General features: G+C 37.6%; 1 protein-coding gene across 2 annotated transcripts in view; it reads right to left on the bottom strand.

The window, feature by feature from the left end:
* The window catches only part of pik3cb (phosphatidylinositol-4,5-bisphosphate 3-kinase, catalytic subunit beta), a 77,529-nt gene that overhangs the window by 11,104 nt on the left and 42,406 nt on the right, over nt 1-24,019 (bottom strand). For both annotated transcript variants that reach the window (XM_084127011.1, XM_084127012.1), the window contains exons 3-17: nt 23,814-23,997; nt 20,786-21,014; nt 17,102-17,322; nt 16,825-17,007; nt 14,336-14,503; nt 12,265-12,354; nt 11,011-11,259; nt 9,759-9,855; nt 8,172-8,302; nt 7,257-7,307; nt 6,876-7,064; nt 5,361-5,482; nt 5,126-5,269; nt 4,912-5,011; nt 245-429 (exon numbers count right to left, since the gene is read on the bottom strand). In XM_084127011.1, the coding sequence (XP_083983137.1) occupies nt 245-429; nt 4,912-5,011; nt 5,126-5,269; nt 5,361-5,482; nt 6,876-7,064; nt 7,257-7,307; nt 8,172-8,302; nt 9,759-9,855; nt 11,011-11,259; nt 12,265-12,354; nt 14,336-14,503; nt 16,825-17,007; nt 17,102-17,322; nt 20,786-21,014; nt 23,814-23,963 (2,309 nt within the window). In that variant the 5' untranslated portion in view covers nt 23,964-23,997. The remainder of the gene's footprint in view (nt 1-244; nt 430-4,911; nt 5,012-5,125; nt 5,270-5,360; nt 5,483-6,875; nt 7,065-7,256; nt 7,308-8,171; nt 8,303-9,758; nt 9,856-11,010; nt 11,260-12,264; nt 12,355-14,335; nt 14,504-16,824; nt 17,008-17,101; nt 17,323-20,785; nt 21,015-23,813; nt 23,998-24,019) is intronic.

Genomic DNA, 24,019 nt, shown 5'->3' with positions numbered 1-24,019 from the left:
CAGAAGAAATAAACTCATTCAGGTTTGAAACTACTTGATGGTGAGTAAATGATGACAGAAACTTACATTTTTGAGTGAACTATTCCTTTAACCTGATCATTGTGGAAGTAAAAATGCTGATGCATGTTTGCTTTAATAATACTGAAAATAAACAATTCCTTCACCAACTAATATAGTTCATTCACCCCATATAATTCAACTGGTGTGCAGTGAACTCGCAGTGAACGAAACACACAAATCTTACTTGACTCCAGCAAGCAATAAGTTGGGGTTGAGAGGTGAATGCAGGTCGGACAGAGTCTCGATGAATCCCGTCTGTCGAAGGCATGTCATCATGGCCTCTTTAAGATGAGCTTGTTTCGTCTTGGTTTTTATGGTGGCCAGTTTAATCAGCTCATTTACAGCTTTCAGCTTACTGAGAGCTTCAACCTACAAAATAATCATGATGTTAATTTCCAAATCGTATGACCATACAATCCTGCCTTCAAAACTGCTTTAAAACGTTCTGAATGTGAAGAGGGACAGCTGGGTTTCCAGCTACTGAATATTTGTATGCACATTTTGGGATATCACAAGTCAAGTCACCTTCATTTATATAGCGCTTTTAACAATATAGATCGTTTCAAAGCAGCTTTACAGTGGATAATAGAAAATTACAGTAACAGAGATTGTTTTGGCTTTACAGCAGCTCTAGAATAAAGTTACTGTCCAGCAAAAGTTAGTTTTGATTGATTCACTTCCATTGCAAAGATCATTAGATATTAACTTACTGTATAAACACACACTCAAAAAAATGAAAACAGCAAGGTGCAAGTAAAATCTAATGCGCATAAAAAAACTCCATTTGCATGTAGAGTGGATACTTTTATTCAGAAATAAGAAATGCACAAAAAAACAATGATGCAAATGAATTTAATGATTTTTTTCTCCATTCTGTCACTGATGGAGTTACTCTGGCTTGATTAGTTGAGGACACTAAATATTCAACAATATCATTGACACTATTGTGTGAGCTGGACGATGATATCGCTGTTTTCTCCAGAACTGCTTTATAGCTCATTTCATAATTGATGATCTTTACACAGTTTTTGAACTGAACTGACTTCAACTGAATAATGACACTACTGTCTTTTTAGAGCTGCTTTAAAGATCCCGAAATCATTGTTTCTCTCTTTATCACTGCTTTGAAATAATCTGTATTGTATAAAGCGCTATATAAATAAAGGTGGATTGACCTGAATGAATAAATTTGATGCCTAAACAAGTCATGTGATAAATATATCAGCAGCATAGCAATATCTTTGCATAGTTTCTTAAATGTTGCTTTGGTTGCTCTTGGACACATCTGTACACTTTGCACTCTAGAACTTAAGTCCATAAATGTTTAATGATATTTAGATGTAAGAATCAGGAAGCTGCTGACTTTATTATTAGTTTTTTTACACATTTACATTTAATCGCTCAATAGTTGCAAAGTTCTTCATCAAATGTAGCACATTACACGCAGTAAAGGTCTGCAAGATTACTAGACGCTTCCAGGCAGGTTTGAGCCGGAAGAAGGAAATCTTAATGATTTTACTGTACATTAAACATCAGATGTTTTGTAACAGCTTTTGTTGACAGTGTGTCACAGAAGAGGTGACCCTTAGCACTATACTTTTGCCTTGATTTTGAAATGTCCAGCTGTCATTTCTGGCAAACTTTGAACGGTTAAGTACTGTTCCTCTTCACTGACACAGTTTGTCCATGTCTTGCATTTGCACTTGTTATTTTTGACACTGTTCCCTTTAACACATTTTTTTTTTTTTAAATCTGTGACTAATAGTTGAGCACATGTTGGCCATGTTGCTTTAACTCACTCCTCATAATGCTAATTATTAAAGTGCCTCTATGCTATTTTAAAGGTTCCTAATTTTGTTTTGAAGATCTCCTACAATAGGTTTCATGCATCCAAGGTCAAAAAACACTTATTTTCTCATAATATACATTGCACGTCACCTCATTTCTATAAGAGTCTGAAAACGGTTTGTTACTCTGTAGTCTACTCTGCTCTGATTGGTCAGATGGCCCAGTCTGTTGTGATTGGTCTACTCTGCTCTGATTGGTCAGATGGCCCAGTCTGTTGTGATTGGTCTACTCTGCTCTGATTGGTCAGATGGCTCCGTCTGTTGTGATTGGTCTACTCTGCTGTGATTGGTCAGATGGCTCAGTCTGTTGTGATTGGTCTACTCTGCTCTGATTGGTCAGATGGCCCAGTCTGTTGTGATTGGTCTACTCTGCTCTGATTGGTCAGATGGCTCAGTCTGTTGTGATTGGTCTACTCTGCTCTGATTGGTCAGATGGTCTAGTCTGTTGTGATTGGTCTATTCTGATTGGTCGGATGGCTCAGTCTGTTGTGATTGGTCTACTCTGCTCTGATTGGTCAGATGGCCCAGTCTGTTGTGATTGGTCTATTCTGATTGGTCAGATGGCTCAGTCTGTTGTGATTGGTCTATTCTGATTGGTCAGATGGCTCAGTCTGTTGTGATTGGTCAACCGCTTACAGAGCGTGTCGGAAACCAAACGCCTATTACCATATCGGAATCTCAGCTCCGGATCTTCCTGAGCGCTTGATACACAGCGATACGAACGATTGCGCCATTTTTTCCGAATCAATTCCAGCGTTTTGAAGTGGATTCCCAGCGCATAAAACAGTGTGTTCTCGACATGTTGACAACACAAATCAAACTCTTCCAGTCTCAGCAACTACAGTATTTGAGGGCGCGTCAAAGTAGACGTCATTCGCAGGCAGCCAATGAAGACCATAGGCTGGCATTATGCTAATTTGTTACATTGTTAGTTGCATAGGTATGTTACAGAAAGTAAGACTGGAATTACTTTTTTTGTTGTGCACTTTGATCATTGAAACTTGAAGACCTTTTTCCTTCACAAACAGCTATATTACAGTACACACTGCATGAGAGGTTATATAAAAAAAAACACACAATAGGAGCACTTTAAATGTCTGCTCTCTTTTTATTACAACCGCTAATTTGTAATTGACTTAAAGGTCCCGTTCTTCGTGATCCCATGCTTCAAACTTTAGTTAGTGTGTAATGTTGCTGTTAGAGCATAAATAATATCTGTAAAATTATAAAGCTCAAAGTTCAATGCCAAGCGAGATATTTTATTTAACAGAAGTCGCCTACATCGAACGGCCCGTTTGGACTACATCCCTCTACTTCCTTCTTTAATGAGGTCACTAGAACCGTTTTTTGACTAACCTCCGCCCACAGGAATGCTCCCTCAACTCTACCGAAATTCGTTTATGTACTTGCGCACTTCTTATAACTTACTGTGTTTACTCAGCTCTTACAGTGATTTTCTGAAGTAAAACTGACGCTTCATCTTTTGTGTGATGTACAATAAACTTTATTAAACTCATCAGTATATGTTTGATCATCATTCGGACCTGGTCCGAAACAGCAGACTTGTAGGCTATTAATAAATAATGGATACATACAAGCAGATGACAAATACGTTATAATAACCGTAATTAAACTACTAAACTATACCTGTTCCATCTCTATACAGCACTCTGACTCTGTAGGCATTATTGTCCGACTCGAAATGAACACCTTTACTGAGAGTTTCTGATATTATCATCATTCCGTGAGATGAAATTGTCCTGAGAGACTGAGCGCGAGCTCATGAAGCTCCGCCCCCTGGGTCATCCAGCAGCAGCTTATTTGCATTTAAAGGGCACACACTAAAACAGCGCGTTTTTCTGTGCCCCAAAAAATTTAAACATGCTGTAAAAAATGATCTGTTGGGTATTTTGAGCTAAAACTTCACATACACACTCTGGGGACATCAGAGACTTATTTTACATCTTGTGAAAAGGGGCATAATACGGGACCTTTAATAAACCTTTGTTGCCGTATCTACAACTTTATATAAAGTATACAACTTTGGGTAACACTTTACAATAAGGTTTCATTAGTTAACATTAGGTAATGTATTAACTAACATGAACTAACCATCAGCAATAAATTTTTTTTACTGTATTTATAATAAAAATACAGCCATTCATTGTTTGTTCATGTTAGTTCACAGTGCATTAACTAATGTTAACAAAATGTATTAGTAAATGTTGAAATTAACATTAACAAAGATTAATAAATGCTGTAGAAGTGCAGTTCTGTCATGTTTTGGTTTAGTTTCATGTTTGTCATGTGAATGTGAATGTGTCATGTTGTCATTGGTTGATTGTCTTGATTATGTTCACAGGTGTCCCTTGTCTAGTCATTAGTCTTGTGTCTTTAAGCCCTCATGTTTGCCATGTGTCTTGGTCAAGTATTGTTTCCTGTAACCACTATTGGTAAGCTTCACGTCCATGTCCATGTTCATGGTCATGTTTCTGTTTTGAGTTTCATGCCATGCCTTTGTTTTATGTTTAATCATGTTTGAGGAATAAATACTGCACTTGGGTTATTCAAACTTGCCTTCAGTGGACATTTACTTACAAGTCCATTATGAGTTGCTAATGCTAATGCTAATGCTAATTAATGTAGTTAACTAATGTTAACTAATGAACCTTATTATAAAATGTTACCCAACTTTGTATACATTTTCACAGCACTTGACACAGTGTTCGATCGTAACAAAAACTGGTACATTTGAACACATAAAAAATCCCAATCTCAATGAATCAAATTCTACTCCAAGGGGTGCTAATAACAAAAAAAAAAGTATAACCAAGGAAAGAAATCAGAACTGCAATGTTTTGATCAATGAAGCAGAAATTCTCCCTAAGTCTACAATTGTATTTTTTCTAACATTTTTGCCATTTGAATTTATATTAAACAGACCAAATGCTATCTCTGACCGAAACAGACAATACTTGAATAGGCTGGAATGAAAGTGTTGCACCTGTTTTTTGAGAACTTCTATGTGTGGGATACAGCCTCGGCAGTACGCTTCCAAAATCAGAGCGAAATGAACCGATACCGCTGGCATGTACATTTCAGACCTGTAACGTACAACACACACACAATCATAACCTTGAGTTCTGCGTAAGCATACTGAAATACCAGATGAACTGAATTACTGACATATTCAGGCTTCTTCACATGTACACACTTGCCTGAGATGCCAGAATAGGAAATGGCCTATTTTTCGGCTGGTCTGAGCGCGCTCCAGGAGGAACCGGCTGAGGGCGCAGTCGTAGTACGGCTCATAGCGCAACACCTGCACAAGCTGCAGCAAATACTGCAACAGCTCGTCATCGCTAACACACACACATGAACAAACATTCAGGGTTTCAGCATTTCTCATGTGGTTTCCTTGACATGCTCCCAGGACAGCGTTGGGCTGCTCACCTCATATCTCGAAGGCAGATGACTGCAAATTCTCGGACATACTGGTCGGGGTAGTTGAAGTCCAGGAGTTCGAGAGCATCTCGAGGGCTTAGCTTGGGCCAAATCTGCAGCAAAGCCTGTAGCTGCAGTACAAGAGAGAAAAACACTGTTTGAGTTCGAACACATCAACAGGGCAATGTCAAGTCAAGTCACCTTTATTTATATAGCGCTTTTTACAATACAGGCTGTTCCAAAGCAGATTTACAGTGATAACAGGAAAATAATGCAACAAAGTTTGTTTCTAGAAGAAAATAGCGTCACAGTCCAGCTTAAGTAAGTTCAGGAATGGTTCATTTTTGTTGTAAAAAAGTTATTAATTTAGTTCAAGTAATCGTGAAGTAATCATCCAGCTCAGTTCAGTTCTCATTTAATGGTGTCAATGTAGACCATGCGTTCATGACTAAAAATTGTATAAATTTTATACAAATTTTACAAAGCACTTAATGGTTTAGCTCCGCAGTACTTGAGCGAGCTCTTAACGCATTATAGTCCTTCACGTCTATTGCGATCTCAAAATTCCGGCCAGCTGATAATACCTAGAATATCAAAATCGACTGCTGGCGGTAGATCCTTTTCCTATTTAGCACCAAAACTTTGGAACAGTCCTCCTACCATTGTCCGGGAAGCAGACACACTCTGTCAGTTCAAAGCTAGACTAAAACACATTATAGACTTCTATAATTCAATGTTAGGCTGCATAGATTAGGTCAGCCGGAACCGGGAACACTTCCCATAAATCCTGATGTACTCGTTACATCATAAGAAGAATGGCGTCTATGCTAATATTAGTCTCTCTGTTTATCCTGAGGTTTACCGCAGTCCGCCGGATCCAGGCCGTATCCAGATCTGATGAAGGACCTGCGCCTGGACGCGACGACAGCGCAGTCCTGAAGTGTCAACTAGTCTCTCCCCTGTGAAGGCCTCCTTCCCTCCCTTTACCTCTCTACAGATAAAGCGTTGTCGGGATGATTGCGGTTCGCGTGGCTACGTGGAAGCGATAAAAATTCTATATTATAAATGATAAGGCCAGACAAGTAGTTTGTTGAGGGTTGATTTGTAGGGAAGGACTACACGCCTGCGCACATATATTCAAACGCACATACCTATAGACTGAACTCGTAATACGCATGTGCACGCCATCAGCGTTCTCACTGGTTCGCGTTTTTGAATTTGCGCAGAAAGAATTTAAGAGTTTTCTGTTAAAACGGTGTTGTGTTAATAACTTATGATCGTTGCGACGGAAGTGAATCAATCAAAACTTTAGCTGGACAATAACTTTATTCTAGAGCTGCTATAAAGCCAAAACACTTTACTTTAATTTCCTATTATCAATGTAAAGCCGCTTTGGAACAATCTACATTATTAAAAGCGCTATATAAATGAAGATGACTTGACTTGACTAGACAGATCAATAATATTGTTGAATATTAAATGTCCCCAATGAATGTGTAAGCGTGTGTATGTTTGAGCGTATACCTGAGCCATGTCTTCATGTTTGCTCCATTTGACAGACAGCAGCAGTTTGGGGAGAGACTGAGGGAAGTTTTCTCGGCAGTCGTAGCGAAGCGTCCAGATCAGATCTTTCTCATTCTCACACAGCTGAGAGAGAGGATCCCTCTCCATGATCTCCTTCAGCTCGATGTAAAACTTCTTACCCCCACGACCCTACACGCATGGATTTCAGCGCATTAGGAAGATCATCTCATAGAAATGGTATTTATGTGGAGCTTATGATATTAATGCATGATATCAATGATAAAACTAGAATCCACAATTACATGAAAACAAGAAGCTGGGACATTATTTAAACATTATATAACCTTAGATGTTGAATGTTTATGGATGTCACAATTTTACCATTGTCATGGTTTCACTGGATCCTGCTATTTCTGCAGCTTTTTCCAGGATCTATGGAAGAGAAATATCAGAACATGACAAATGTTTGATTATGTTATGATCATTCACTGACTAATGTATGCAAAAATGGTGCGAGTGCGCAGAGTTTTGTTTGAAAGATTTGGAGTGGAGTGGCTGCGGTTACACACCCCGAGTGGCAAAAAGACGGAGCGGCAGCATTGGTTATCAGCGTGAAAAACACACAAAACACATTTAAAACGGGAAAGAGCTTTGAGATCGCTGCAGTTCACAGAAACAACTGGACTCCAGGCAGCGAAAGCTGGATTTGCAGTTAGCATTTTGTGTCAATATGCTGAATTTAGGTGTAAAATCATACCCTATATATTGTATTGTTATATATTGTACTGACAACTCATCAATTAAATATTTACCATTTTATATTCTGCAATTTCTTATTTATTTAAATAAACACTGACAAAAAAATAGTTTTAGGGCTGGACGATATGATGATATATATAAAATCTTTAGGAGTGATCACCCGGATTCAGACCTACCTATATTTAATTGTATATAATTTGCTGTATGTATTTGCTCCTGAAGAGCATATATTAACAAAACTAAGTGGGCAATTCTTGACAAAAATATTGTGTAGAAGCCAATCAGACAATTTTCTGATGGCTCTGCTATTTTTTATTCAGTAAATGTTGAGTGGACGCTCTGTGGGGTTATAGGCTAGTAATAATATCTAGTAAACTAGTTATCCACACTAAAAACTGTATATTGGGTTTTCAAATTTCTGTCTATAAGTACAGAAGATAATGTGTGCAAGTAGTCATGTGTACATGTTTTGGTATTAAGAATGTGTTTAATTAGTCGTGCTCACATGTGTGAGTGTGATATGTGAGATATGGATACCTTGTCAAAAGCGGGAAACACAACTGGTTGTGTTGAGTATTCAGGAAAGCTTATATGCAGTTCTGTGGCGTTCTCCGTGTATGGATTGGTCTGAATCGTCCCAATAGGGTTCAACATCTCTTCCAGCTCATCTGCAACACACACAAAAAAGGCATTTCCTGAACACATTTCCTTCCTTTACAAGACATCAGTGCACAACCTTCCACATAATGAAGTACAACTCACAGATGAACTGATAACTCACACAGTTTTAGAGTTTTTCTAACTCTACACACACACACATGTGTACTTGTACAACTATCTTTGTGAGGACCATTTTGAGTTTTAGACCATTGGAGTGAGGACAAAGAGTAAAGTGAGGACATTTTGGCCGGTCCTCACCTTCTGAGACCCCTTTAAAGGCCTGTTTGAGGGTTTAAGACTTGGTTTTAGGGATAAGGTTATAATGAGGTTAAGGGTAGGTTTAGGGTCAAGGTTCGGGTTAGGCACTTAGTTGTGATGGGTAAGGTTAGGGTAAGCGGCTAGAGATTCCATTGTGTCAATGAATGTCCTCATAAAGATAGATGTACAAGAATGTGTGCACACACACACACATCCCAGTGACACACTACCCAGCAGTTTACACAACCACAGTCACAATCACACCCCAGTAAGCTGAGAATATTTCCACCGTACGATGGTGTGCTTGATGAATTCATTACACAAACGTTATTTGTGTCTCGCGAAGAGAAACACACGGACTGCAAATACATTACCAACAGGGTTTGAAATTAAACTCGCCATCCTGCCAAATGTGGGTAAAGATTAGCTATGGTGGGTAACGCTGTCAAATCACTAGCCAATTTGGCGTGTTACTTATTATGTTTATTTACTTTGCTGGGGAAGTTCGAGTAAGCCAAATCTGCGCAGATTTAGCGCAAATACTCAACTCGTGAGTCATCATCATGGTCATCATGATATATTAAATACAGCGTATTGCGCAGAATATGCGCATATCTGGCTTACTTGAAAATACAAGTCACTACGTAACAAATAACGGCGTGCTTGTTCATTTGCACTGAAGCAATAGTGAAGATTAAAAAGCATTTGGTTAACAGAAAAGACATTGATATTTTCCAACATCCTAAATTATTTTGATGTTCTTTGTACTGTATTGTATAAGCTGTGATGTAGTTAATCTGGTTCTATTCTCTCTGTTTTATTTTGGCTAGTAGAAGTTCTAAATGGCCGGTAACATAGTAGCCAAATTGGCCGGTGAGTAAAAAAGTTAATTTCAAACCCTGGTTACCAATTAAACAAAACCACATATTCTTTCCATGAGTGTAGTCGCGAGTAGCTCTCTTGCTGATATACCTGATGATTTTGGAGTTAATTACTTAAAATGCAATTTATCATCATGCAAAAAACAGTTTTTACAGAAGGATTGTGTGTATTATGTCCTGTCGGGACCAGACATGAGATCCAACAAAAAGAAAGGTTCCTGAATCTCAATACATTTTTTGATTGGTTAAAATGAATGGTGAATATCTCATGTTTTTCCGTGGGTGCTCGGCCATTTTTGGCACCTATGAATGTGTGTGTTCTCACCAGGGAAAGAGGACCAGCAGTGAAGGATAATGTCCCCAGTCTTCAGCTGCCCTCTGTAGTCAAACACCATCGTGTTCACCCATGCTATCGGGTAGTGCTAGACAGAAAATAAAACAAACAAAACAGATGATCAGTTAGTAGCCCCTTTCACACAGCAATCCCGGTAAATTACCGTAAAATTGGCAGAACGACTTTACTGGTAAATTCCAAAAATGTGCTGTTCACACAACCAACAGTGTTCTGGCTTTTACGGGTAACAGACCATTAACATCAGTTACAAAATACCGGTAAACTCTGTGATGATGTCATTAACCGGAAGTGACCTCTAAAGTTGTTGACAAATCTCTTCATCCGCCCGGACTAGGAGAGGCGCTTTAGTTTAGGTATCTCTCCAATTTAAAGACATCTGTAAACAGTGCTGAGTAAACGTGTCGTCTTTGTCATAATTATATAAATGGCTCAGAGCTTCTGATTGGCCCAAATCACTTCTTACGTCAACACGTTCTGGCCTCGTACGTGCAAAATACCGGTAATCTTCATTCCGCGTTCACACAGCGCATATACCGGTAATTTACTGGTAATGTTACAACTAGGGCTGTGAAACGATTAATCGTGATTAATCGCATCCAAAATAAAAGTTTGTGTTCACATAATATATGTGTGTGTACTGTGCATAATTATTTTGTATATATATATACACACACACACATATATATATATATACATATATATATATATATACATATATATACATATATATATATATATATATATATATATATATATATATATATATATATATATATATATATATATAGTATATTTAAGCAAATATTTCTTAAATGTATACATGCATGTGTGTGTATTTATATATACAAAATAATTATGCACAGTACACACACATATATTATGTGAACACAAACTTTTATTTTGGATGCGATTAATCACGATTAATCGTTTCACATTGCCGGAACAAATTTACCGGTATATTTGAAAAGGTCCTGTTCACATATGATCTGTTACCAGTAATTGACTAGTAAAGACTGTATGTGTGAAAGGGGCTATAGTGTATGTGACAGTGCTCGAATTGAGGGGTGGGGGATAAAAAACAGACTTGGGGGGGAGTAGGATCCCCAATTATTGTTTTGGCAACCATCCATTACCTTTGGAAAAGTAAATTCGAGGACTGGTATGCGATTGCTTAAGAATGTGTGCTATGAATAAAGTTTGTGTGTGTGTGTTATAATCTCACCACTTTCCCTGCCTTGCGGATAGTCTGGTATTTGCTCTGGGGGTTCTTGGTGGATCTCTGTTTCTTCACTTTGTCCATAACCGCGTAGATGGCGAAACAGAGGCGGGCCATCCGCGGCAGGTCGCAAACAGCGATGTCGAACTCCAGCGTTTTGTTCCACACATGATCAGATCGACTGCTGCTCTCACTGCTGACCGCGGTCTTGCACAACATCTCCGTACCGTGAAACAGCCCCGCTCGAACCTGGATCTACACGCACACAAGTCACAGAAATGACATACAACTGTTTTTGGATTAGATTATTCAAATGTATGTGCAAATGCTACTCTTATCCAGGTAAATGACAATGACAGATTTGTCTGACTGAATAATATTCAGCAATATTACTGATTTGACTGCGTTGACGCTATTGGATGAGAACTGAACTGAGCTGACGATGACATCACTGTTTTCTGCAGAACTGCTTTATAGATGAATTGAACTCACTTCATATTGATAATCTTTACACAGTTATTGAAGTTATTACACTGAACTGACTTCAGCTGAATAATAAATGTTTACTATTGTCTTTTTAGAGCTGCTTTACAGCCGAATTGAAACCATTTGCATCACTGAATTATAATTTTCCTGTTATCACTGTAAAGCTGCTTTGAATCTGTATTGTATAAAGCGCTATATACATAAAGGTGACTTGACTTGACTGACATTATTGTTAGTGTTTTGATTGCTTTGTGTAATTGTCAGACTGAAAAGGTATTTGGCATTGGTATAAAGGTTTGTTAAAAAGTAAGGGGTAATTTTAGATCAACATATGATGAGGTAAAGATCAGATTAAAGAAATATGCTAGGTATTAACTTAATTGCAATGGAATGCCTAGCAGGCAAGGTTTAAAAGCAGTAATTATGTGTATTTTTGGTGAAACACTCACTCACAGTTCTTCAGTAAAACAATGTGTGTTCTTGTTTTTTGAATAAGTTTAGAGGCGGGACTACTCTTCTTGCTGACATCTGGATGTGTGTTGCTGATTGAGGTAAAAGGTTGCATGCTAGAACTTTCACACTTTACTGTCCCTAAAGGTCTGCTTTTGTTTGTTAGGAATTTGGAAATAGTCATTACTTTGGAATGGAACAAACTGCACCTTCAAATAAACATGTTTTAATTGTAATGTAATACTGATTGTGGGCCAGCAGGAGGCAGATAAAGGTTAGTGTTCGTGAGATCATGCTAAATTCAGAGGTGTTGACAGTATTTACCTTAGCAGCATCGTCAGCGTTCACCTTGTTACCTTTCACAAGATTAATTCTGAACAACGAATGGACCTTCCAAACACACGTATGCAACTGCTGCGGAGAGAGAAAGATAAAAGGAGCATGTAAGTAAATTATGAAAATTATGGTTACATATACATACTGTATTATAAGTGTTACAAAATATGAAACCAAGTAGCATTAATTTCAAGTTTTTCAGGCAAAACATTTTACACAAGTAATTGTCTCAAATAGGTTTTAACATCAAAATGTCGGTGTCAATGTTTTGGTAGTCAAACGCAACCACAGTTAATGTGATGAATTATATATGTGGTTTCTCTCCTGGGACACTTGTATGAACTTGATGACCTGGCATCCCCTAAAATGGCTGCATTTTTAAAAAGTTCACTCTTGCACCATTTCTTTGCATAAGGTTCTTGGTTTGATATTTATTTTGTCTAATGCAATGACCTTTAGACATTAAGTGTGGCTTAAGTTTGAATCACTATACAATTTGCAGTCACACTTTATATTAGCTGTCTTTAACTACTGTGTACTTGCATCCAAAAAAATGTTAGGTACTATGTATTTATTGTGTTAAATGCTGAATTGTTGTATTGCAATGCTGTTAATACATGCATCACAAAACACACTTACAATAAATGTAAGATTCAGGTTTGGTAGTATGGGTAGGTTTAAGGGTGGGTTAAGTATAAGGAAATTTAAAGTAAGGTAATTTTAAGGGTAGGTTAGTACATAGTAGTAGTGATGAGTCCCATCCTGAGACCCTTTTTTAAAAGTCTCGGTTTAGTTTCAGACTAAGAGCACAACACCACTCAAGATCAACGTCTGGATATCAATTGCCAGTGCATTGTCTGATTTATTTGTTCACATCATTACTGTGACTTGATGTAAAACTTTCAGCTTCAAATGCAATCAACAGCTTATCTCTAATTAGATTTATTTTGTTACTGTTGTGCCGGGTCAGAAATGAATGGGGAATTGTGTTAAAAATTTAACCAAAATTAATTTCTAATTGCAGTAAATGTGGATCTTTCAGATGAATTTGAGGAGTGTTAGTCTGGTCTAACTAGTCTTAGTCTGCTAGTCTTGACTCGGTCTCGCCCTGAATTTGTTTTTTGTCTTGTCTTGATCCTTGGTTTAGGTGGTTTTGACTACAAAACTACATAGTAGTTAAAAACTAAATATAAAGTGGGACCCAATTTGCTATACGTTTGAGACTGTGACCTCAAACACACAAATTCAAGCGAACATACACGCTCACACAAATGCATATGTACATTCCCCTTATGGGTTTTGGTTTAACAGCAGCAGTTTTGACATGGTCAGCACTCTGACATCTGCAAAATAACTCACATGATCAGTGCTAACACACACACGCCTGACTCACTTCCTGGAACACATTTTTGAAACTCACTGGCCTAAAACTGTGTGTGAAGGAAACAAACTATAATGTACACTGGACGCTACACATGACCACGATTTATATGATATATCTGTCAGACACAAAACACTACTCATCCACACGGCAGCTAAAACACACCAGCGAATGAACAAGTACCACAATACTGTAAAGGAGCTGCACAGCAAGAAGAGAAACAACAAAAAAACCACACCAAGTTTGATGTTTCCTACTCTGTCTGTATGCACATGCATTTACACGACACCTGCCGAGATAAATGCATTCAAATGATTCAGCTAATTGCCTTTACTTTCTCTTATTCCAGTTAAATGTGCAAAAAGAACTAATTCGTAGTTAGATTTAGCGAAGAGTGTAAACACTGTGACCCTATGGCGCTTTCGAAACAATGCTCTGTTTGTTTGAGCAGTCCAACTTGTCAACTTCTGCTCAACCATTGGCGTGAGTTTGGGGTGGGACCGCCTGCTTGTTTGAATAACGGCAGATGAGATGCGAGGTGGAGATGCAATAGGAATGTTTGGGAAACCCGTTTAAAAAATAAAAATATTTTTGCGGTGCTGTTTGGTGCTAGCGGCACAAATGAAGACGACCTTTGATTACAGAAGTGCAGGACACACAGACACTCAGTGTCCTTACCGTCGGCTGTCTCTTCTTCGGAGGCAGTGGTAGAGGAGGGTTCGAACACTTCCGAGCAAGCACTGATCCAATGGTGCTGATCTCCTTCTCAAACATGGCCTTCACAACGCTACAGTGAACCATTGTCAGATGAGGGTTCTCATTTGCCAACAAACAAGCCCTAATGTACTACACACACACACACAAACAAACAGTTAGATTAAGCGTTTTCATACAGAAAATATAGATCATACTGAGGCACCAAGTACCTGAAAGAATTCCATGATACTACCATGTTAATATTCAACAATATTATTGATCTGTCTGCATTGACACCATTATATGAGAACTGAACTGGACGATGACATTGTGGTTTTCTCTAGAGCGGATATATATATGAAGAGTTCAGATGCAAAAGCCTCTAAGTGCCATCAGAAATTTTCTTCTAGAATGATCATTTTTATCAAGCTCGTTTATTTAAATTCAGTAATTTCACTTAAATGGCAATTAATAGGTAATTTTCATTGCCATTTAAGTGAAATTACTGAACTTAAATATATGAACTTCATAAAAATGATCATTCTAGAAGAAAATTTCAGATGGCACTTAGAGGCTTTTGCATCTGAACTCTTCATATATATATATATATATATATATATATATATATATATATATATATATATATATATATAAATAAATTAACTAAATAAATAACTTTTTTACAACAAAAATGAACCATCACTGAACTTACTTAAGCTAGACTGTGACACTTATGTTGCATTATTTTCCTGTTATCACTGTAAACCTGCTTTGAAACAATCTGTACTGTAAAAAGCGTGACTTGACCGAAATAATACTGCTACTTTTTTTGTAAGTTGTAAAATGATTTCTGATAACTGTGTCTGCATGGTTTGAGATTTTATGTATTTCCTGGAACAATGGCACTTATGATCTTTAATGGACTGCTGTGACCGATCGCTCATGATGGAACTGAACTATTACGCACACAAAATGTAAAGCAAAGCACACACTCTTTTGTTTGATGTCTGAACATGACCTACCAGTTAGACACATTTCACTAGCGGCGTTCTTTTTAATTGTTTTTCCGTAGTAAAAAGGCTAACCTACACTGAAGCTCACTGGGTTCATTTGATGCATGGTGAATTTTATGAAGAACCCAATCCAAGAACCCAAGTAATATTTTTATAATAATCATTACTTGTGATTACTTACAATGTTTTAAAAGCTCCACTTTATGTAAAGTAATAAAGTTCACACAAATATGTTTTAGCAATATTTTCAGTGATTAGCCAATTATTTAATTATTTTTTATTTATAGCTCCAGAAGGCTTGGAGAATAGCACACTTGTCACCTGGGCTATAGAGTGGTGCAGGTTTGACGTCACTTTTAGGCCAGCCGGCGGTTCGCATCACACCTTGACAAAAACCCAATACGATTTTTCCATAGGCTTTTGGATTATCGCATAAAACAAGCTCTGTGATCAACAGATGTTTATGAGATTTGCACGTTTTGTCCATCAAGATAATTTTCACAGATGAACCTAAATGCAGTCGCCAGAAGTAAAAAGCTAAAGGTAGGCTATAAACGAACTACACCACTATCCCACGACTTCAACGTCACAATCACTGAGCTTCCAACAACTCTTTCAGTTTTTATCTAAAAACATTTTCCCAGAACGTTTGAGTTAGAATAGTTTGTAAGCGGACTAAGTTTACCTGAGACTCTTCCCGACAGCCTCTTTAGTCCCATTCAGCCGCTAGTTAGCAACCGCCTTTTTCAAGACACGTAACGGCTTTAAAAAAATCACTCATAGAATAAAACGTGAAAGTGTCTTGAGCTCGTGTTCACGTGAGACATTATTTCAGCCATTTAACCAAAACCCCAATCAAAAAACCCATTGAGTCCCGTGCTAAAATGCTAACTCCTTTCCTCATTTTGGCCTACAAATCTACGTCATACCTGCACCACTCTATTGACCCCATTAATTTTATTAAGGCATGTTAATCTTTGGATTAAATATTACGAGGTAAAACCACTAAACGTCATTTATATAGATCAGTGGGTCAAACACCCCTAACTTAATTTTTACATTTAACAAAAAATAATTGTTTAATATGTTTATTTAGCAATTTGAATTATGATGGCATGTCCTCATAATGTAGGGGGCATGGCCTGAAACCTGAATACACACCACACTATAATTTGGTCCTCAATGTAGGTCAAACCAGTACACAAACAATATATATATATGTGTGTGTGTGTGTGTTGGGAGTCATACAAATCATAGAGGTTTGAAATTGCATGATGATGAATTATCAACTGAATTAAAATCATCAAATGAATGAAGAAATGCTTTTAGAGGAGCAAAATACATGAGATTTTAAACTGCACATTGCTCTAAAAACGGTGTGTAATGTGCTGTACTGACAGTGAACCTTGGAAAATACAGTTTGACCCCCTCAAAGCCATTTCTGCCACTGAATCTTACTTTGTACTGATTAAGAGGGTAATCTTCAAACAGGAACTCCAGTTTGCCGCTGACACGCAGCACATAATCACTCCGGGAACCAATGTCTTCCTCTGGGCCATGAGTGGTCTGCCATTTCTTGAGAGCCTGGTCCATTAGTTCAGATACTGAACAATGCAATGACACTTTCAGGCTAGCTGTGTCCTACACAGAGAGAAAGAAATACCAGCATAAGACTGATCATTAATTTCATGGTAGAGATATGCAACATACCATGTACTAAAATAACACCACACACCTGTGACTGGTCGTAGTGCATGGTAATTTTGATTACGCCCTCATGCTTGTCAATCAAATTCTCCAATAACCCTGTCTCCAGCTGAGGGGAGTAACAGATCCGAAGCCACTCCCCCCACGACATCATCTGCATTTGGTGCATTTTCTCTTCGCTGATTCGCTTCATTTTGGAGCGAAAGTCCTTCACTTCCTGGTCTTGCAGGGCGTCCAACTCGTGAAGACCTGTGCCATGTGGCATAACGTTCAGTGACTTTACACTCTCACAATTTCAACAACATCCACGGCAGACAATGTGTTTATGCAATGAATAACATAGAATCTGAATTAAAATCATGTGAATCACTCCGTCACAGATACAATGTCGTTTTAACATTTATGCATATATGATGCTGTGAAGAATTTCTGCTTCAAAAACATGCACACTTTAACACTGGTCCAAAATCAAGCCTTTTTGAAGTTTTATCAAAGAGTAAAAACAATGTGTGATAAGTCAAAGAAACAGTTAACAGTGTGTGTTGTGAATTGTGAAGCTATGCAATGGTTTGTGTGTATTAGTGCCCAGTTTCACAGACAAGGCTTAAGTTAGTCTCAGACTAAAGTGCATGTTTGAGCTGAAAGTAACTTGCACGGATGGATCTTAAGATATGTCAGTGCCATTGTTTTGTCTCAAGATAAGGCATGTTTATAAAAGCCTAATTGCACTATGGCCTAATCCTGGCTTAATCTAAGCCCTGTCTGAAACCGGGCCTAGGTGAGGTATTTTTTTCATTTCACTGAAAAAAATACAAGATTTATCCTTTTTTGTTTCACAAAAAAATAAATAAAAAAAATCTGCAAAATTAAAGTTTCATTTAAATAACGTTGAAATAATGACAATTTAAATTTCTGACTGAACTACGCCTTTAATGAGTGTCTGTTCCTGTTGAATGACATCAGTGTGTTTTGTCGCGAGACAGAGCTTTGAGGGAAAGGTTTCAAATGGCTTCCAGATAACACACATGATGACATTTAAAGAGCATTAAAAATTCATTTGATCCTCTCCACTAAGAGAGATTGCCCATATTGAGTGTGTGTGTGTTTGTTTCAGAGCCAGTGAATGAGTAAGGGAATTAGTGTGTGTGAGAGTGCGTAAGCCTCGCAGGGCTGTGCCTGGCATCTCATCATAGTCTTATTATGAATAATATGTATATACACATATATACAGACAATCAGCATCACTTTCAAATCTGCCTCTGCTGAGTCTCATGCACAATTGCTGCCACCAAAAGTGTGTGCCAAAGATTAACAGATACACATTACAAACTTCATACATGTGTGAAACAGAAAATGTGAACCTACATATGCTTTTCTCAGTTCACTTCAAGTCTATAATACACTCAGAAATGTATAATCATTGATTATTGATCATTAATTATTAAAGGGGTCATGACATGGATTTTGTATTTTTTTAATGTTTTCCTTCAGATTAATAAAGTTTTTTGCACAAAAAAACACCCAAATATTAATGCAGAAAAACATATTTTCAACCTTCACTCTGTCTGAAATGATCTGTTTTTAAGGGGCGGCTCCTTTAAGGCTGGTCAGTAAACTCCACTGTTATGATTGGCTAACATCACTGCATAGGAAACAGTATCACTGCACTCTAGCTATTGCAGGATGTGATCCAGGACACCATTAAACTAAACCATCCGCTTGTTTCCAATGCTAGGATCCTTCTGAAGTCTGTACAGAGACGCAAACGCACAGTTTAAACTGGAATCGAAGCGAACGTTCTTTCACTCTTCATTTGTCCTGTTGTCGACAGACTCGAGTGTGTGGATACATCAGAATCTGAACACACATCTGTACTGTATCCAGTGTAGGCAGCGTCACTGATTATAATGGCTTCTGTTTGCTTTAGACGTGACGCTCACATCCAGTGTAGGCCAAATGTCAGCCGTTAAGCGACTAAATGTCAGTGGGCGGGGCCTATGGTGCGATGATGTATGGGTATCCGTCTGTGTCTAAAGGTGCGTTCCATTCGACAGGGTCCCTACGCAGTGTTCACTGCCCCCTACTCCCTAAACACTGTACATCAGTTGAAGTGGACTTAATAAATAAATATTGTAATTTACTTTACTTTCAAATTTAAAATCATATAATAGGCCTATATATACAAAACACGTATCCTATCTAATAAATAAAAATCAAAGCATTGTATTAGTTTATTAGACTATGACTAAACATAAGCTGTACTGTAACGGACATTTAATATGAAAATAATTTTGGATTTGGTTATCTATATGTAATCTTAATAATTGTAGACGTCTCATCTCGTGCGTTTTCTTTCCCACGTGCAGCTGCATAGTAATTAGCAAACATTCCTGAGGTAAATAAAGTAAAATAAAAATAAAAAATGACTGCGCCTCAGCTGCTTCTCAACAATTTTAATTTGTGTAGATATTCATACAATAGACTATGGAAATGTAACATTCATCACCCCAACCATTCATAAATAGCCTACTCTAGTTTGTATAATAATAACAATATTTATTGAGCCATTAGAAATTTAAATTCAAAATCTCTTCCAAATTTAAATTTAAAATCTTCTCTGCTCTATGGTTGGTTCAGACTGGTGATGCGGTGCACAATGACAGTTGGTTGATTTTCGCTCTCCACTTCCTGTGAAGTGATGTATCGATGTTCCCTTATTCCCTACGCCGTTTGCAGTGCCCTTCGAACTGAGCATGTTCGTTCCCTTCAGATTGAAATCTCACTTAAGATGGCGAAATACCCTGTGAAGTCCACTTCGCAGTCCACTTATGGTCGAATGGAGCGCACCTTAACTCTGGAGGCAGTCGTATGCAAATTTATTTGCCAGTGTGACATCACAGATTTAAATATCAAAACGAGCTGTTTTTGGAGCTTGATTAAATAAATGCTTTGTTTATAATGACAAGGACTTTTTAAGCTATGAAACCTTTAGGATGTTTTAATGGTACAAAGAGCTCTTATTTGTCAAAACATCAAGGCAAATTTTATGTCTCCCTTTAAATACTGATTATACTACTAGTGCAATTCAAACAATGCCCGACTCTAGTGTTTTCATTTTTATTGCCAATATTTTTTAAAACAAAGCACATTGATATATATATATATATATGTATTACATGTTGTACATAAAAAAACCTAAATATAAAATAAAAATTAGAGGTATTAACACATTTTTTTTTTTAAATCTGTAAGACAAAAGCAAGAGTGTTGTTGTTTCAAGTTGTTGTGCCATAGGTCATCACACAGGACTGTATATTTTGAACAGCTCAATTGTGAGTGTGAATTTTTTTTTAAATATCAGTTCAGTAAAAAAGTGAATATGAAGTAATGTGCATTTAAGACACAATATTGCTAGTTGCTTGGTCTATTTTTGGTCTGCAAACAGTTTTTTCTCTAAAAAACAACTGTTGCATGCCTCTGAGCAAGATTTAGTGATAGTTTATTCCTGAATTAATCTCAGTTTTTGACCAAATTGATTGAGCTGAATGATTCAGTGATCCTCTCATAATACAAAAAAAGACATTTGCTTGTTGTTACCCACTGGGATAACAAATATAACCCGCAGAAAGGGTCACTGAAAAATCCAAATCTAATGGATATTAGCTAAAAGTATAGCTCTCATTACACATGTGATTAAGTGCATATGTGTCACCTTTGCCAATGAGGACTCCGATCTTAGAGTCGAGTAGGCGTTCTGCACGTCCACAGTTGCGTGTGATCAGTTTGAGGACAGGCAGGAACGGTCGCACGTCGCATAGTCGCCTGCTCTCGTCCTCCAGCTCCTCGTGAACTGCTGCCTGGTTCACACACTCGAACATGTGACCCTCCATCTCCCCCAGCAATGAGAAGAGAGGGTATGTCTGCGCCTCCTTCCATAACAGCTACACAAACACAAAAACAGGATGATGACAGTAAATGATACAATCAAAACTGCATGTTAAATATAAATTCTCAATACTAGCTATACTATATAAACCAGGGCTCTTCAACTTTAGTGCTGGATGGCCGGTGTCTTGCAGACTTTAGTTCCAACTCTAATTAAACACACCCGTCTCTGATTTGCAAGTAATTCTGAACACCATCGCTGCATCCGAAATCACATACTGTCTGACTAGGTACTACATTTAAATTTACTTCGCAACCGTTAAAAAAGTACATACTATATAGCATGAATGTGTGTAGGATAGGGTTGGTTATCGCTTGAATATGATTTCGATTCTGCTTATCGATTCCGATTCTTATCGATTCCTAATTGTGATTCCAATAAGGTAAAAAAAAAAAAACAACAACCTTGGATTTCATTCACATTTAGTCTTACTGCAAAACATTTAATTGTATCTGAATATAATGAGCAAAAGTCAACAGGCTAAAGAACACTTATTCAAGGAATGCATGCCTGTGGTTTAAAAATACCATAGAAACACACCTAGCCTAATTAACATAAATGTCAAGCATTATTAAAGACAAGTAAACACTCAGTAACTAGAAAAGAACAAATAAAAAATTTGCAATCACAACAAAAGAAACAACCGAACAAATATACGACTGAAATAAACATTGTTTTAAGATTTTCAGGTATTCAGGTACATAAACTGTAATCAAATGTAAATAACACTGCACTTTATAAATAAAATCACGTTAATAAAACGTTATTCAGTCAAGAAGTCTTTTGTTGTTTGATTAGTGTTAAATATAGAGATGGCAGTGGGAATATTAGGCTGCTGTCACTTTAAGAGCTGCACTGAAAACAGCACGCAAGTAGTCTCGCGCTTGAATGGTTTAAAGTTATATTGAAATGCTCACAAGGGAATCGATAAGAGGAATCGAAATTTTAATTTTATAACAAGTGTCCGATTCTTGACCTCAAGTTTTCGATTCCAGAATTGTTTCGATTCCCAACCCTAGTGTAGTACAAATGATATTCGGACGTACTACATCTGCCATGTTGTTACTGTCATGTGACCTACATCGTCAATTGTGTCGCTTTACTGTCATTCATAAATCCTCTCCCATGGCCTCATGGGATGGTAAAGTGTCCATCGAATGCGCACTTCAGAATCTCACCAGGAAGTAGTTGGTCATCCGGGGACTTTTCACCTGCTGTTTATCCAACACTGTATTCTGACATACTGCTCTGTTGCTATACTGTTTTTCGCGTACTACATAGTAGGGAAGTATTTGATTTCGGACTCAGCACATTGTTAGCTTGTTTGGGTCGTCTGGTTAGGGTTAGAGCTAAACCAGAGACTTTAGATAAACAAAGATGGTGCACTCATATTACTATGAATGGGAAAAATGCAGTTTTCTGTCATGATTTGAGTGTTTAGAAACAAAACTTATGAGACAGTTGCTGTCAGATATCATTGGTGATTTCAAATATGAAATTTAATGGTAAGTTTGGTGAACAGCTTTGAAGAATTAGATGTTTTCCCATTCAAAGAGATAAGAGTGCATGACTGAAATAGCTGCCAGTTTCAAAGATGGCTGCCGAGAATGATTTGTCTTAAGCCCTATTTAGACGGTAATTGTTTCTCACGTGGACGTCTGTAAAAATAAATTTGCATGGCATCTCAGTGATAAACTCATGCATTCTGATGGCGATTTATTGACGGTGGAGGAGTGAGTTTTGTAATCCCACGAACCCGCTGCTCAAGTGGTCAGTCACATGATTGTCTGCAGTAACTAAAATGTCATATGCTTGGAATAATACGAATAAATTCGTATTTGATTTAATAATAGGAAAATAATGTTATATTTATTATTTTTTTAAATAGGAAGCTAGATGGGCGTATGCAGTTTTCATTTCTTGCATTTATCAGTTATTTAAAAAATATGGAAATTAGCAAAAACAAGTTAATGCAGCCTTTTATTTACATGAGATTAAAAATAAAGCTGCTCGGTTAATATTTTTAATGTTGTGTATAATAGCCTACATATTTTAAAACTGTATCATATATTGCTGCCACAATAATGGCCCATTTCAAATGTTTACTTATTTTTTTTCTCTTTCTCCGCTTTGTTCGCTGAGGTGGAGCGGGGATGAAATAAAAGTGTACATCTTTAAAATGCATGCAAATTACAGTGAAGCGCAACAGTTATCACACGTACGGTGCTCTGCAGTGATCAAAAAGATTTTAACAATGAATTTCGAAGTGATCTCTTCTTGTAAACTCAGAGATGTGGATTTGGACGGCAATTAAAATCACCATACGACCTTGGTGTTGGTCAAAAAACTGTAGGTAATTCGGACAGGGATTTTTACGCGGGTGGTGGGAGAAAAACACTGACATTCTGGATTTGGACGGCAATAAAATCACAGACTAACCCCTTAAAATACCTTACGACCGCAAGAGAAACAATTACCGTCCGAATAGGGTTTAAGAGGAACTTTGTGCAGGACACTGGCCTCTCAGGACTGAAGCTGAAGTGCTCAGCTATAAACTATCTGAAGTGCCCTTGCATTCTTTCCTGGTAATGGTTAAACTAGAATCTAAAAGGTAAAAATTACATTTTCAGAAGACATGGAAAACTCCACCAGAATGCTTGATTGTTTTGGGTGGTTGCCAGGGGCTGCTTTGCGTTTGCTAAAATATCTTTAATAGTTATTTGAAGCCCAGTTTTCACACCTGAAGTGTTCAGACTCTGAAAGAGAGAATCTGCTTGTAAAGAAACATACGCACCAGTTTGATGTGTTGGATGGTGCTCTCCCGAGGAACCTCCATCTGGATGTAGATTCCAGTGGGCAACAGGAAGTCCACCATCACCTGGTCGTCTCCATCCAGCCCTGACTCCGCCCACAAGTCCAGCTGATCTGTCTTGGCGGGAGGCATGGCAGAGAGCGCGCTGGAGCCAAACCATGGGAACCTCAACAAAAATCAAGACAAAC

The sequence above is a fragment of the Abramis brama genome (genome assembly GCF_963993115.1).
Source record: "Abramis brama genome assembly, chromosome: 10".
Lineage (NCBI taxonomy): Eukaryota > Metazoa > Chordata > Actinopteri > Cypriniformes > Leuciscidae > Abramis > Abramis brama.
Note: the sequence above shows the minus strand (reverse complement) of the source record. Positions and strands in the feature narration are given on the sequence as shown.